This window comes from Phyllobates terribilis, unplaced genomic scaffold (genome assembly GCF_046119375.1).
Source record: "Phyllobates terribilis strain yellow unplaced genomic scaffold, ASM4611937v1 Scaffold_3__8_contigs__length_932513732, whole genome shotgun sequence".
Classification (NCBI taxonomy): domain Eukaryota; kingdom Metazoa; phylum Chordata; class Amphibia; order Anura; family Dendrobatidae; genus Phyllobates; species Phyllobates terribilis.
Window position 1 is genome coordinate 582,984,186 of NW_027362763.1, and position 15,046 is coordinate 582,999,231.

General features: G+C 38.0%; 1 protein-coding gene across 1 annotated transcript in view; it reads right to left on the reverse strand.

The window, feature by feature from the left end:
* Positions 1-15,046, reverse strand: part of LYST (lysosomal trafficking regulator) — a 789,135-nt gene that overhangs the window by 258,371 nt on the left and 515,718 nt on the right. Inside the window, exon 34 of the mRNA XM_073671457.1 lies at positions 4,589-4,734. Coding sequence (XP_073527558.1) covers positions 4,589-4,734 — 146 coding nt within the window. The remainder of the gene's footprint in view (positions 1-4,588; positions 4,735-15,046) is intronic.

A 15,046-nucleotide genomic window follows, 5' to 3' on the forward strand; every position in this document is an offset into this window, starting at 1 on the left:
GGTACAATAGCTAGTTTATATATAAAGATATATTCTAATATTGTAAAATGTCTACATTAAAGTACCGCAACTCTCAAAGAGAATCTGCCACCTAATGTGACAGCAGCATGCTGTAGACACAGAGACCCTGATTCCAGCGATGTGTCACTTACTAGGCCACATGTGCCAATTTTTATAAAATCACGGTTTTATCAGCAGGAGATTAGAGAACTAGTATACCTGCTACCATTTAGTCCTCCATATTCATGACCTTTGTATAACCCTTCTCAGTGGCGTAACTTAAAGCTCATGGGCCATAATGGAAAAGCTCCATCGGATCTCCAATTATTGTAAAACATTAATAGTATTAGTCTTTTCATATAAACCAAAAGGGACTTTTTGGGCCCTTATTGTAGTTACGCTGCTGCCCTGCCCCCACCACTGATTGTCAGCTTTCTGTCTATGCACAGTGTACACAGAAAACTGTCCATCAGTAATGTGGACAGGATTATATAGATTCTGAGACTGTTTTTTTCTTGATTTACTGCTCTTTATTTTAACAATAAGCTAATAGCAATCATCTGAGAACAGTATAATGTATGGGTAGAGACCCATATTCCAGCGATGTATCACTGACCGAGCTTCCTTGCTGTAGTTTTGATAAAAATCACTGTTATATCTGTTGCAGATATATCAGTTCTCTTAATGCTGAGCCCTGTATAACCACGCCAACACCACTGATTATAAGCTTTCTGCCTATGCATAGTGCACATAGAAAGCTGTCAATCAGTGGTGTGGGAGGGGTTATACACAGTGTTGATGAAAATTGAGGACTACAGGGAGCAGCCTTACTAGTCATCTAGTTATAATTTCATGCTGATTTACCAGTGATTTTATCAAAACTATAGAGACCCCTACAGTTGCAGCTTAATTGTCACAGCAGTCACACGCCGGCGCCTGCACAGAAGAATAAGCAGGGCAGATAAGGTAATTGATAATAGTGAGAATGCAGGGCGCAGGCGGTGGATTCCGGAGCCACAACTGCACATCACATGGCACTGTGACATGGGAAGGGGGTGGTATGATAATGAACATTTCTTCCAGGCACCGAACACCCCGAAGCCTGGAAGAAATCATTAACAAAAGATTAAAATGCTATTTCTCAACAACAAGGCAGAAGCTATGAGGCATACAGGTAAGACTAGTTTAACCATTTTATTATCTGCATGCCCATAGTAATAGCTTAAAAGCATCCCAGGGGTGACAGATTCCCTTTAAAATGTCGATACCACCGCAGAATACTTTGGTGATCAGGTGGGTCACATTCATACTGTCTTTGGAACGCTCGCTGCACAGTAACAATTGATTTATGCTTTGCATACTGTAAAACCAAACACTTTCTCTTACATAGCCGTCATTTTGGGATCTGATGCGGCGTTGCCACCCGGTGAGTCACAAGCGAGTCTACACGCGCGAGTTACAAACTCTGAGATGTGACCTTTCGATAAGTTATTATTACAAAGGGTGAAATTTATATCTTTGCAGTAATATGAATGCAAAACCCGATGAATATTTTAGAATCACCCTGAATATTATATCTTTTCATTGATTTTGAGTATAGGGATTTAATAGGGGCGCTTTGGTGGAGTGTGGGCGCCATCACACATATTTAGAGTGCCAACCCACATGGCCAAGTAGGAGCAGATAGGGCAAGATTAGGGATATGCTAGCCTGGTACACCTCAATATTTATCCCATATTATAGACCCTAAAGGGAACCTTTTTTAATTATCTATTTCTTGTATACCATAATTTAGTCTCATTATCCCTTTATACTCTATAATTTTCTAATCATATGTATAAGGATGCTGCTTTAAGTCTTTTTAGTGTTTTTTTTCTATTCATTAACTTTATTAATCTTGGGGCACCCTGTGTTATTTAATTTTACGACTGACTTTTTCTTGTAGGTCCCTATCCTCACAGTTATCAATGGTTATTTCACGTGTTAATGACATTATGCTGTGTGAAGAAGTAAACATCATTAGAGGGGATATAGATAATTTTGAGCAGATATAGGTGCCGTGTCTGTCCTCGTCTCATATTCTTGAAATCCGGTATTTGCCAATTTAAACTGCTTTCCTTGGCCTGTAAGTACTCTTCCTATTTGTCCATTCTCATTCTGGAAAGGTGTGAATTCTATGTCAATAAGTTACTTTATGTTTCTTAGACTGATAACGATCTTGTAATACTAAGTACATGTAACTCTCCTATAAGCCTTCCATGTTGCATTACGTTATGGACATTTATTTGAATTGCACTTTATTTTATATCACTTAAAGAGAACCTGTCAACAGTTTTGTCATGTGTCAACTAAAACTATCACCTTATTCAGCGCCTGTGCTGCATTTCATAAATGGATATGTAACCCCCTTTGGGCAGAGCTGAAAGCATCAGTGCATATGCGCACAGCAAATAGTTCTGGTACGTGAGCCGGAAAGACGTGTGCCGGCGTATGAGCACTGATGTTTTCGGCTATTTGGATGACGCGAGTCATCACCCATGTAAATCAAAGCAGGATAACGGCGAGCAACAGGCCGAGAGGAAGGATAGAGAGCCCACAATGGACGCCCCTCAGACCGGACTGACAGGATTAACATACAGCGTGGGAGAACTTTAAAATGTTTTTGGAGGGTATACCGGGTCAGAGTGTTATATATCCATTTATAGAATGCAGCACAGGCACTGAATATAGTGATAGTTTTAGATGACACATGAAAAACTGGTGACAGGTTCCCTTTAATAAAGTTCATACATTTGAGACTAAGTAACAAAATGGGAAACCCTTCCTTAGTATTAAAAAGTAAATTGGCAACCAGGTAATATAATTCCCTATGGAATAATTTTCTATTAGTGTTCCTTTATAAAAATAGAGAGGTTTGAGCTGTTCCCAACCTATTGTATATACTATGCTATTCTTTACAAATTCATACATGTTCTATTTTTTCATGTATTTAGTATAAGATTGGCTGCAGATGAGCATATAAAAAATTGTTAGTTGAGTTTTCCGGATGAAACTCCAAACGGATGATGTTCATACATGTGCTATCCGTGTATATATTTTTTAAATCCGCATGACATCCGTGAGATTTCCTATGTGATCCGTTTTCATACATCTATATTAAATAATGTGCATGATCAAATACAGTTTCCTAGGTTTATATTAGAAATGTATCTGTGAAAATCAGATGTCACTTGGATGTTGTGTCTGGGATCTGATTTTTTTACGCACCCATAGACTTGAATGGGAGAGTCTCATCCGAGACTCTGAAGAAAGCAGTGGATGCTGTTATTTTTTTTCAGGGACAATCGGACTGAGAGAAAAATTGCTCTTTGAACAGCTCTACTGAATAACATTAGTCAGTGTACTGTCCGATCAAAAATTGGAGAGAACAAGTCCCGATTGATATGTTTGTCTGCATGAGCCCTAAAGGAAAACCATCACCAGGTTTATGCTTCCCAATCTGCGGACTGCATCATATAGGGTCAACAATCCTGATTACAGTGGTTTTACTTACTGGGTTACTTTCTGTACTTTTGTTAAAATCAGTGCTTAATTGCTGAAGCTCTGCTAGACGTTTCATTGATATCCGGCTAGCCATGCCCACACCATTGGCCGACCGCTTTCTGCCTATTCTTTGTATAGGCAAAAAGCTGTCAATTAGCTTCAGGGAGCTGAGGCGAGATGGAGCTCAGAATATTCTGAGGACTACATATTAGGAGGTCATTAAGAGAACTAGCAGAACACATAAAACAGTGTATTAAATGATCTACAGCAAAAACCCCAGAATTAAGGTATTTTCATCTACTTTACACTCCCCTCAGGACCTGGTGATAAAGTCCTTTTAAGTTTCTTGCCTTGTCACACAATGAGCACCCGATGGAGTTATTTGTATGTATGTGCTGCTTATGTTCTACTTTTAAGCATTTAACAAGGCAAGGTATCAAAAGATATGATGGCTCTTTACAAATAAAAACACTGAGGTACCAATGAAAATATGAATATTTTGTAGTCAAATAAATATATACTTGCAAATCATTTGCAGAAATTATTCCTGAACTGATGTATAGTGTGATAAAAACTTATCTGGACAACCATACAAGTCCAGCACCCAGATTTGGGGTTTTCACTACCAAGTAATTAGGGCCAGTCACTATACTATACTATACTATACTATATTACGGTATACTATACTATAGTAAAGATATGTTTGGTTATGATGATAGTCTCAGTCCAGTTATCCCAGCACAGTGTCCTTCTCTTCAATCTTTTCAAGGTTTACTGTGAAATCCTGTTCATCTTCCCGCTACTTACCTCTGGGCTATTTGGATCTTTACACTAGTACTTTGCCGATTAGAAGAGATACCTCAACAGCCTATATTAACACGAGCAAGTGCATTCCTAGGAGCAGGCTGAGATACTAGTTCAAGGAAATCATGAAATGTACTCACAGCCCACCGAAAACAGTTGCACCAATATATGGGGGCTTTACAAGTAGTAAGAGAGTTTCCAAAAAAACAAACAAAAAGGTAGTGGAAAATAAATAACTTGCCTTCTTTTTTTTGCCTGTCCAGGAGAATGTACTTGTTTGGAATTGTTAAGTAGCATTTTTGTAAACGTCTTCTCTCACGATTTGGACCCTCAGTTGGATCAAGCTGAAAAGAAGTCGGATATGATGCCGGGTCATACCAAACAGCCCTTTAAGATAAGATGCATAAAAAGTGTTAGAATAGAGGTATTAAAGATGAACTTGGCAGCAGCAAGAAAAAAGTCATACAATAAAACACACAACTGACAGCAAATTAAAGTAAAATAAATAAAAAGTAAGAGAACACCCTTCTTAAAGAAGTTGTTCCATAAACAATCTGACATATCCACCAGAAGATGATGAACATATTATCTCTAGAGATCCAGATGCAAAGGTCACCAATGATTCAAAGTACAAGGGTTCCAAAGTCACCTCTCTGCATGCAGAAACAGAGAGGATGTGAGACCACCACGTTAAAATACAGTGAATTGAGCTGTGGTCACACATCCTCCCTACAGCTCCATCAGAAATCACACTGGGCCAGGATTGCTCGCAGATTAATATTTGGGATCCATGGTAGGCACAAACCAGAGGAAAATAGGCACTACAGAACAGACCTAAGACTAGAAAAGAAGCAACTAAAAAAACCCAGTTAGCAGAATTGACCTTATAAATTAGGATCTTGCAACAATGTGATATGTCTATGTCATATCTTAATAACAATAATAATACACAATTTACAGGTATATATGGTAATCAAATTGATTTTGAGGAGCAGAGGAGTGAGGGATGAGTACCTGCTAGAAAGCGAACCACAACTACCGTAACTTAACTCTCTGTTACATTATGTGAGTTATCACCCATTCCATTTGCTTTAGACGTATTAACAGTGAGTATGTTTTTATAGAGAAGTCACTGGAATTGTTCGAGAGATTAAATTCAAGAGGATATGACAAACAGGTTGTCCTGGAGGCAATGAGTTATTTCAGAGACAATTAGCCTTTCAAAAAAAGAAAAACGTTATGGAAAGATCTGTCTTTTCATTTCATTTCAGTCCACTAGCAGATAAAATGAAGGGTACAATAAGGAGACATTGGCATATCATTCAATCAGATCAGGAGCTAATCGAAGGAACCCGTACTCCCCTTAATGTTGCTTTTCATAAATGTAAAGCCTTAAAAACTAGCTAGTACGTGGTAGATACATGGATAAAAAAAAGACATGGATAAAAGAATTTAAACCTAAAAGAAATCATATGTGGTTGTGGTTCATGTAAGTTTTGTTGCAAAATGTGTATAGGGGCCAATCTAAGATTAGTTTCTATTAATCATATGGTCAAAGAACTCATTAGCTGCAGAACGAATGATACAATACGCTCTATTTGTTTTCATGACCATACCATTTCTATTTCAGCAGGAAAAGGTTGTCTATGCCTAATTAATGTTGTTACATGAAAAACACAATGGAGATTCATTCTGGCTCAGATTTTCTGGTATACAACGGATTTATTTGCCAGTTTCTGGTGGAGACAAGAATAAGAGTTATTGAGATGTAGGGATAACTGGATTATTAAAGCAGATGCCAGAGGTCCATTAGGTCTTAATGACAGCAATGAATGCTCAGCATTCTTATAATATTGCACTCTATATGGATTTATGTGGTCTTTTTTAACCCCCTTCACAACACCCCAGCCTGTTTTCACCTTCATGACCAGGCAAATTTTTTCAAATGTGACTTTACGAAGTAAAAACGCTGGAACACTTCAACGTATCCCAGTGACTCAGACAGTTTTTTCATTACATATTGTACTTCATGATAGTGGTAACATTTGTTCGATATGACTTGCGTTTATTTGTGAAAATATTGGAAATTTGATGAAAATTTCACAATTTTTAATCTTTCAATTTTTATGCCCTTAAATCAGAGAGTTATTTCACACTAAATAGTTAATAAATAACATTTCCCACATGTCTACTTTACATCAGCACAATTTTCAACCATTTTTTTTTGTTAAGAAGTTAAGGGTTAAAAGTTAATCAGCAATTTCTCATTTTTTCCCAACAAAATCATTCTTTAAAGGACTACATTACATTTGAAGTGACTTTGGGGGTCTTTATAACAGAAAATACCTAGAAGTGACACCATTCTAAAAACGGCATCCCTTAAACTGCTCAAAACCACATTCAAGAAGTTTATTAATCCTTCAGGTGCTTCACAGGAACTAAAACAATGTGGATGGAAAAAATTAAAATTTTACTTTTCCCAACAAAAATTTTACTTTAGCCCCAAATTTTGCATTTTCACAAAGGTAACAGTAGAAACTGCACCATACAATTTGTTGTGCAATTTCTCCTGAGTACGTGAATACCCCATATGTGTTAAAAAACTACTGTTTGGGTGCACAACGGTGCTCAGAAGGGAAGGAGCGCCATTTGAATTTTGGAGCGCAAAATTGACTGGAATAGATAGCGGACGCCATGTTGCACTTGCAGAGCCTCTGATGTGCCAAAACAGTGGAAACCCCCCCACAAGCGACGCCATTTTAGAAACCAGATCCCTCAAGGAATTTATCTAGATGTATGGGCACCTTGAACCCCAAGTGCTTCACAGAATTTTATAATGTTGAGTCAGGAAAATGAAAAGTCACTTAAGCCCCAAATTTTTTATTTTCACAAGGGTAAAAGGAGCTAAATGGACCATAAAATTTGTTGTGCAATTTCTCCTGAGAACACCAATACCTTATATGTGGTTGAAAACTACTTTTGAAGCACAGAAGGGAAGAAGCGCCATATTGGAGTAAAGATTTTGCAGGTGCTCACTGGCAGAGCCCCTGAAGTCCCAGAACAGTCCCATGGAAGGGAAGGAGTTCCCGACAGATGACGTATAGATACGTCATGGTGATCATGCGGGTAGAGAGTTGTGTGCACTTGCCGCAAGGTGTTCAGCTAACATGATAGCTGACATCCGGCTCTCACTGCCAGGCTGATTAACCTCCTAAATGCTGATTAACCCCCTAAATGCTGTGATCTATATCGATTGCAGCATTTAGGTAGGGACGTAATTAGAAGGCCCGATTATTGCCATGCAGATCCGAGGTCGTCAGGACGACATCCTGGTCACCAGGCTGCTAGATGGTCTAAGAGGCTTCTGTCATTGCAGCCCTGACAGTTATAAAGCATTGTTTGTTTAAAAGAAAATAAAAAAGTACACGTCTGATATAGGTCGGGTTGCTTCAGATGTGGCAATAAAACTGTCACAGTAGTTAACCTCGTCAGTGAACACCGTAAAAAAAACTATGTTTTTTTATCATACCGACGAACAAAACGTGGAATAAAATGCGATCAAAAAGAAAAATGTAAATAAAAATAGTATAGTTGAAAACATCATCTTGTCCCGCAAAAAAAAAAAGCCGCCATACAGCTCCGTTAGCGGAAAAATTAAAAAAAGTTAAAGCTCTTAGAATAAGGTGATGCAAAAATAATTTTTCTTTCTATAAAATAGTTTTTATTGCATAAGAGAGTCAAAACATTTAAATTTTTTATAAATGTGGTATTGCTGTAATCGTACTGACTTGAAGAATAAAGCCACCTTATCAATTTTACCACATGCAGAACGGAATAAAAAAAAGAAGAAAAACAATTCCTGAATTGCTATTTTTTGTTTATACTGCCTCCCAAAAATCGGAATAGAAAGCGATCAAAAAAAGTTGTGACCAAAAATGGTACTAATAAAAATGTCAATTTGTCCTGCAAAAAACAAGCCCTCACTTGACTCTGTTGTCAAAAATATGGAAAAATTATAGCTCTCAAAAATGGCGATGCAAAAACATTTTTTGCAAAAAAAAACAAACCCGCTTTTTTGGTGTGTGACAGTAGACAAACAAAAAAAAATACAAATCTGGTATCGCTGTAACAGCACCGTGCCAAAGAATAAAGTCGAAATCATATAGAAAAGCGTACACAAGAACCCAAAAAAATTAAATAGAATGAAATTTTATTCAAAGCAATTTTACTTAAAACAAACAAAACATGTTAAAAATTACAGTGGGAAACCACAAGATGGCAGCACAATCCATAGTGTCAGTTGTAAGAGCAAAACAAAAGTACTAGGATTGTCCGTATGACCAGGGACATGTCCATAAATGAGAACATAGTCTCTAATATATTGGACAAACCAATCCGCTTCCCTGCATACATGTATAAACTAACAAATCAAAAATAAGCATATACAATACCTAGGAATGAATGATGCCGCCAGCCCCTACGAATGTTTTGGCGCGAGCCTTCATCTGGGGGTGGTATCACACCAGTGAGGGCAGGTATTTATAGGTATAAGTAACCAATCCTCACAGGGAACATAAATCTAGTAAACATTCAGGCCAATCGGGTCACACAATACAATCTGTGGTGTATGGATACCACCGGAACTACATATGTAAATATGGAGATAGTTATGCTGTGTTTGGGGAGGTACCTCAGTCAGCCAGCCAATCCTAGTGGAGAGGGAGTATCTAAAAGATGACATCTTAAGGAAAATTGCTTTGAATAAAATTTCATTCTATTTTATTTTTTTGGATTCTTGTGTACCCTTTTCTATATGATTTCAACTTACCTTGTACTCCTACTTGTTTCATGGTGGTTTGGGACACCCTATAATAGTTGTGGAGTTTTCACACTGACATATTTCATTTATGGGTGTCGCCTTTCCTTGACTCGACTCCTTTGTATTATTCGAAGAATAAAGTCGTCTAATCACTTACACCACAAGAGAAATGGCAAAAAATTTTTTAAATAAAAACAATTATTCACCTGTTGTTGATTTGTGTATTCTGCCTCCCAAAGAACGCAGTAAGGCTCAGCGCACAATTATCCTGCGCTCTAAGCGGAGATCTTACACCGGGGTTTTCCATGTAAATCTCTGAAATATGTGAATCAGACAGAACCTCCGACGGAAGATTCCCTATAATGAGGCAGACGGAGGCACTGTGGACACAGTCTGGCTTATGATCCGGCGGTGTCCGTCTTTTGAAACCTGCATAAAAGTGTGGTGGATCACAGTTTTGATCACTTCTGAAAAGAAAGACAACACTGAACAGAGGCCAGATGGAGTCCAGAGATACTCTGCTACCTCATTATAGTGATTGGATCCTGCAGGGGTGTCATCTGAATCATGTCCCTCAGAGATTTAGATGTAAGAGCTCAGCGTAGAGCACAGGATAAACATGATCCAAAATGTTATGTAAAATGTTCCCAAAAAAAGCAAGTCCCCATTCAGGTCCGTCATCTGTTAACGAAAATATAGGGGGCTTCCACGTTACTGGCAGTACAAAAGATCACCCTTGTGAAAATAAAAAATATGGGGCTAAACTAATATTTTTGCGAAAAAAAGTAAAATGTTCATTATTTCCTTCCACAATTCTTTAATTCTTGTGAAGAACCTGAAGGGTTAATAAACTTCTTTAATGTGGTTTTAAGCAATTTGAGGGGTGCAGTTTTTAGAATCTTGTCACTTTTGGGTATTTTCTATAATATAGGCCCCCCAAAGCCAATTCAAATGTGATGTGGTCCCTAAAAAATGGTTTTGTAAATTTTCTTAGAAAAATGAGAAATTGCTGATCAACTTTTAACCCTTAGAACTTCCTAACAATTTTTTTTTTTTAACTGAACTGCATTGCTGCACACTGGCTGAAGTAAAGTGATGATGTCATCATGTCTGAGACAAAAAGCCTTGGACTCCTGGGAATTAGGATACACAAAGTATTTCACAGTGATCACTATTCATGGCCAAAATTTACATGGCTCATCTTCATATAAGGTACTAGATGGCACAATTTTGCATAACGAGGAAGACATCACCTATTGTCATTGAATTTAATTCATTCCACCTGTGTCTGATCAGAATTTTGTCCAGTGTAAAGGGGAAGTTCATGTGTGTGCATGTATATTAGGGTGACAATACGTTCTATAGGAAAAATAAAAATTTGTTTTATTCCAAGTCTCAACCCCTATAATTGTTACACATAATGATCAGAAATAGCCGTTAACAAAATATTTATTTTGGTTGTGTTTAAAAGGTGGCTCAATGTCAGCTCTTGAACATTTAATAGCCATTAAAATAGGATTTGGGTAGTTTTAATATAGAGCAGCAATAAGGGCCCCACCGCTCCTTGAAAACATCTCCAATTTACTTATTTGTAATTTGTAAAGAATATTTATTATTATTAATATTAGTTTATATTTCCTGTTTCAAAGTAAACTTGTCAGATTACAGACAACATTCAGTATTATTCACTGTTTTAGGTAAGTCTAATCTCTAAATGTTAACGCAGCAGCCTACACCACTCCCATTGTGCCTTTTACTGTCTAATTACATTTTTGCCTGAAATTCACTTACTTTAATTTATAATAGGAATTTGCTAGTGTTGATGAAGTTATGTAATTCGACACGACCAGTAGTAACACTGGTACAAAGGCTGATGTGCATCCTCTTGCAACAGAAACTGCAGAAAGAACTACTGAGTTTGCTGTGTATTCACATTCACAAGCTAATAACTGCAAGGGTGTTTGATGAATTGTGGCCGGCATCAACATGTCCAAATATGAACGTTGTTACGAGAGATTTTCGGCTGCCTGGAATCAACTGGATAAAACCAAGTTTTCGGCTGGAATGGAAGATGACAATTTCAACTGAGCTAGGTCCACTTAAGGAGTGTCTAGTTGAATTTTGCACCAACCAGCTTGCACAATGTCATCCAAGAGGTGATTACAAGAAATTCTTAACACTGGCACTCTTGTTCCTTGGTTCGCCAGCATATCCAAATGTACACATCAACACTCCAGGCGCCTGCCGTCGGGCCCAATTGATGGCCAAAGTGATACACACTCTGAAGATCTTCATGTTTCGTCACCAATTTAATTTAACTTTGAGAGAGTTAAAAATCTCCGGCAATTTAGCACTTTTATTGTCCGCTTATACTTGAAGGCTTGTTACCTCTGTCAGATCCCAGCCACATTGCCGCGAAACGACTTGACATCACTGCAAGAACTTATAGCACACACATGAATCAACGCGTCTGTTGCTTTGGCAGCTATGAAAACTTTCGACAGACACCTGTGGTACCTCAGTAAGATTATGATGGGTTTGACTTTTTTGGAGATTGAGATTCCAACTGCAGAAAAGGTTGAGATGATACTGACTCTGCAGAAGGAAGGAAACGATGTCTGCTCAACTTGAGTGCAGCTTGCCGAAGACCTTGTTTGTTGCCCTGGAAATAAACCAAGATTTTCTTCATCAAGATCCACCTCTGTGGCACACTAATGCAAGGTACACTGATGAATCCTCAAAAGTCGCCAGACTGAAAATCATTAATGATGCCACTGAACGCTCCCATTGCACTCATGAGTACATTCAATTCATTACTGAGCACTCAAGATGACCAGAAACACTTTATTCTCCAGTGTGTGGAGAAGCATTGCAATTAGTATCATGAAGCGTGTTTAGTTAAAAAAAAAAAAGTGAAACTACTGTAAAATTGCACATTTACTTTGCTGCAAGACATTTATTGCAAATAATTGTTAGTTTTGTGATAATTGAGCTACCAGTAAACAATGTTGAATGTTACAAAACTTTGTGCATGTTACACTCACACCAAAGGGAATTATTCCCAGGGGTGAGTCCTAAAAATTGACACAATTTTTATTTATTTATTTTTTTTAACTGTCACGTGTGTGTGTGTGCGTGCGTGTGTATACATATGTATACACACACACTTGAAACCAGAAGTTTACATACACTATATAAAAAGACACATGCATGTTTTTCTCAATATCTGACATGAAATCAGAATAAACCTTTCCTATTTTAGGTAATTTAGGATTACCATAATTTTTAATATTTGCCAAATGCCAGAATAATGAGAGAGAGAGAATGTTTTAAGGCATTTTTACTTACTGCAAAGTCAAAAGTTTACATACACTAAGATTACTATGCCTTTAAACAATTCTGGATGGCCCGTATGATGATGTCATGTGTTGGAAGCTTCTTTTTTTGGCAACATCTGAGTTAATAAGAGACACACCAGTGGATGTATTTTAATGCACACCTGAAACACACTGCTTCTTTGTGTATCATCATGGGAAAGTCTAAAGAAATCAGCCAAGATATCAGGAAAAGAATTGAGGACTTGCACAAGTCTGGCTCATCCTTGGGTACAATTTTAAGATACCTGAAGGTGCCTCGTTCATCTGTGCAAACAATTATCCGCAAGTACAAACAAGATGTGAACGTCCAGCCATCATACCGCTGAGGAAGGAGACGGGTCCTGTGTCCCAAAGATGAACGTGCTTTGGTCCGACATGTGCATAGCAACCCAAGGACAAAAGCAAAAGACCTTGTAAAGATGATGGCGGAAGCTTGTAAAATTGTGTCAATATCCACAGTGAAATGAGTACTGTATCAACATGGGCTGAAAGGCCACTCTGCCAGGAAGAAGCCATTACTCCAAAACATAAAAAAGTCAGATTAATGTTTGTAAATGCACACAGGAACAAAGACCTTAATTTTTGGAGACATGTCCTGTGGTCTGATGAAACAAAAATTTAACGTTTTGGGCATGATGGCCATCGTTACGTTTGGAGGAAAAGGGGAGAAGCTTGGAAGCCTAAGAACACCATCCCAACTGTGTAACACGAGGAGGCAGCATCATGTTGTGGGGTTGTTTTGCTGCAGGAGGGATTGGTGCACTTCACAAAATAGATGGCATCATGAGAAAAGAAGATTATGTGGCAATACTGAAGCAACATCTCAAGACATCAGCCAGGATGTTAAAGCTTGGGCGGAAATGGGTCTTACAAATGGCTGCTCGTCCAGCCATTCACTGAGATTTTCGTTTAAAGAATCGATTCCCGAAATTATAGGGCGCAATGGGGGAGGGAAGACGTCCTTGTGTGAGAATAAGGATGATCCCTCTATACTGTGACATCCCTTCTATTTTGCAAGCTAAACATTCCCAGATCCTTTAACCATTCCTCGTAGGATATACTTTGCAGTCCACTAACCAGCCTGGTAGCTCTTCTCTGAACTTGCTCTAGTTTTTCGATGTCTTTTTTTTTTAAATGTGGTGTGCAGAACTGGACACAGTATTCCAGATGAGGTTTGACCAAGGAGGGGTAGAGGGGATAATTATTTAACGTGATCTAGACTATATGCTTCTCTTAATACATCCCAGAATGGTGTTTGCCTTTTTTTGCTGCTGAATCACACTGTTGATTTATGTGCATCTGTGGTCTATTCGTATACCCAAATCTTTTTCACTTGTGCTGTTCCTTAGTTCTCTTTCTCCCATTTTGTAGACATAATTTTCGTTATTCTTGCCCAGATGTAGAATCTTGCATCAGTCCTTGTTAAATACGATTCTATTAGTCGCTGCCAATTGTTCAAGCTTATCTAGATCCTTCTGAAATCTTTATCTGCCTTCTCTAGTGTAAGCTATCCCTCCTAGTTTTGCATCGTCTACAAATTTAGTTAGTTTACCTTAAGTTCCCTTATCTAGATCATTTATAAAAATGTTGAATAACACTGGAGCCAGGACAGAGCCTTGTGGTACCCCACTTGAAACACTTCCAATTGGTGTGCAACTATTTATTACCACCACAAATTGAATACGATCACTGAACTAGTTATGAATCCACCTAACTGTAGCCCTGTCAATCCCACACTTCGTCATTTTTTCAATAAGGATAGTATGAAATACTTTATCAAATGCTTTGTTGAAGTTGAGATATACTATATTTACGGCATTTTCCTGATCCACCTATTCCATCATAGACGGAAATTAGATTAGTCTGGCGTGACTTATTTGCTACTAACCCATGCTGGCTCTGATTAATTACTGTATTCTTATCCAAGTACTTACATATATGCTGTTTAATAATTTGTTCAAAGATCTTTCCTGGTATAGTAGAAGGGCTCACTGGCCTGTAATTAACTGGCTTCATCTTCTTTCCATTTTTGAAGATGGGGACAACATTTGCCCTTTGATAATCTTCCGGGACTTCTGTTCTCCAGGATTTTTTAAAGATTCTGGATATTGCTTCTGCAATTTCCTGTGCTCTCTCTTTCAGTATCCTAGGATGTAATTCATCTGGACAAGGAGATTTAAAGTCATTTAAATTAGCAAAGTGTTTCCTTACCATCTCTCTGTTTATAGAAAGTGTGGATTCTTGATGTAGGAGCATGATGCATGATGTAGGGGCAGATACCCTGATTCCAGCGATGTATCACTTACTTGGTTGTGTGTTATTTCAATAAAATATGGGTTTTATGAACAGGAGATTATCACTGAAGGACTAACTGCCTCATGCCATCTCCTATTCTATGTAACCCCGCCCATACCACTGATTAGGAGTTTTCTGTTGATATACAGTGTACACAGAAAGCTTTTCATCAGTGGTGTGGGCGGGGTTACACAGGTCTCAGCATTTC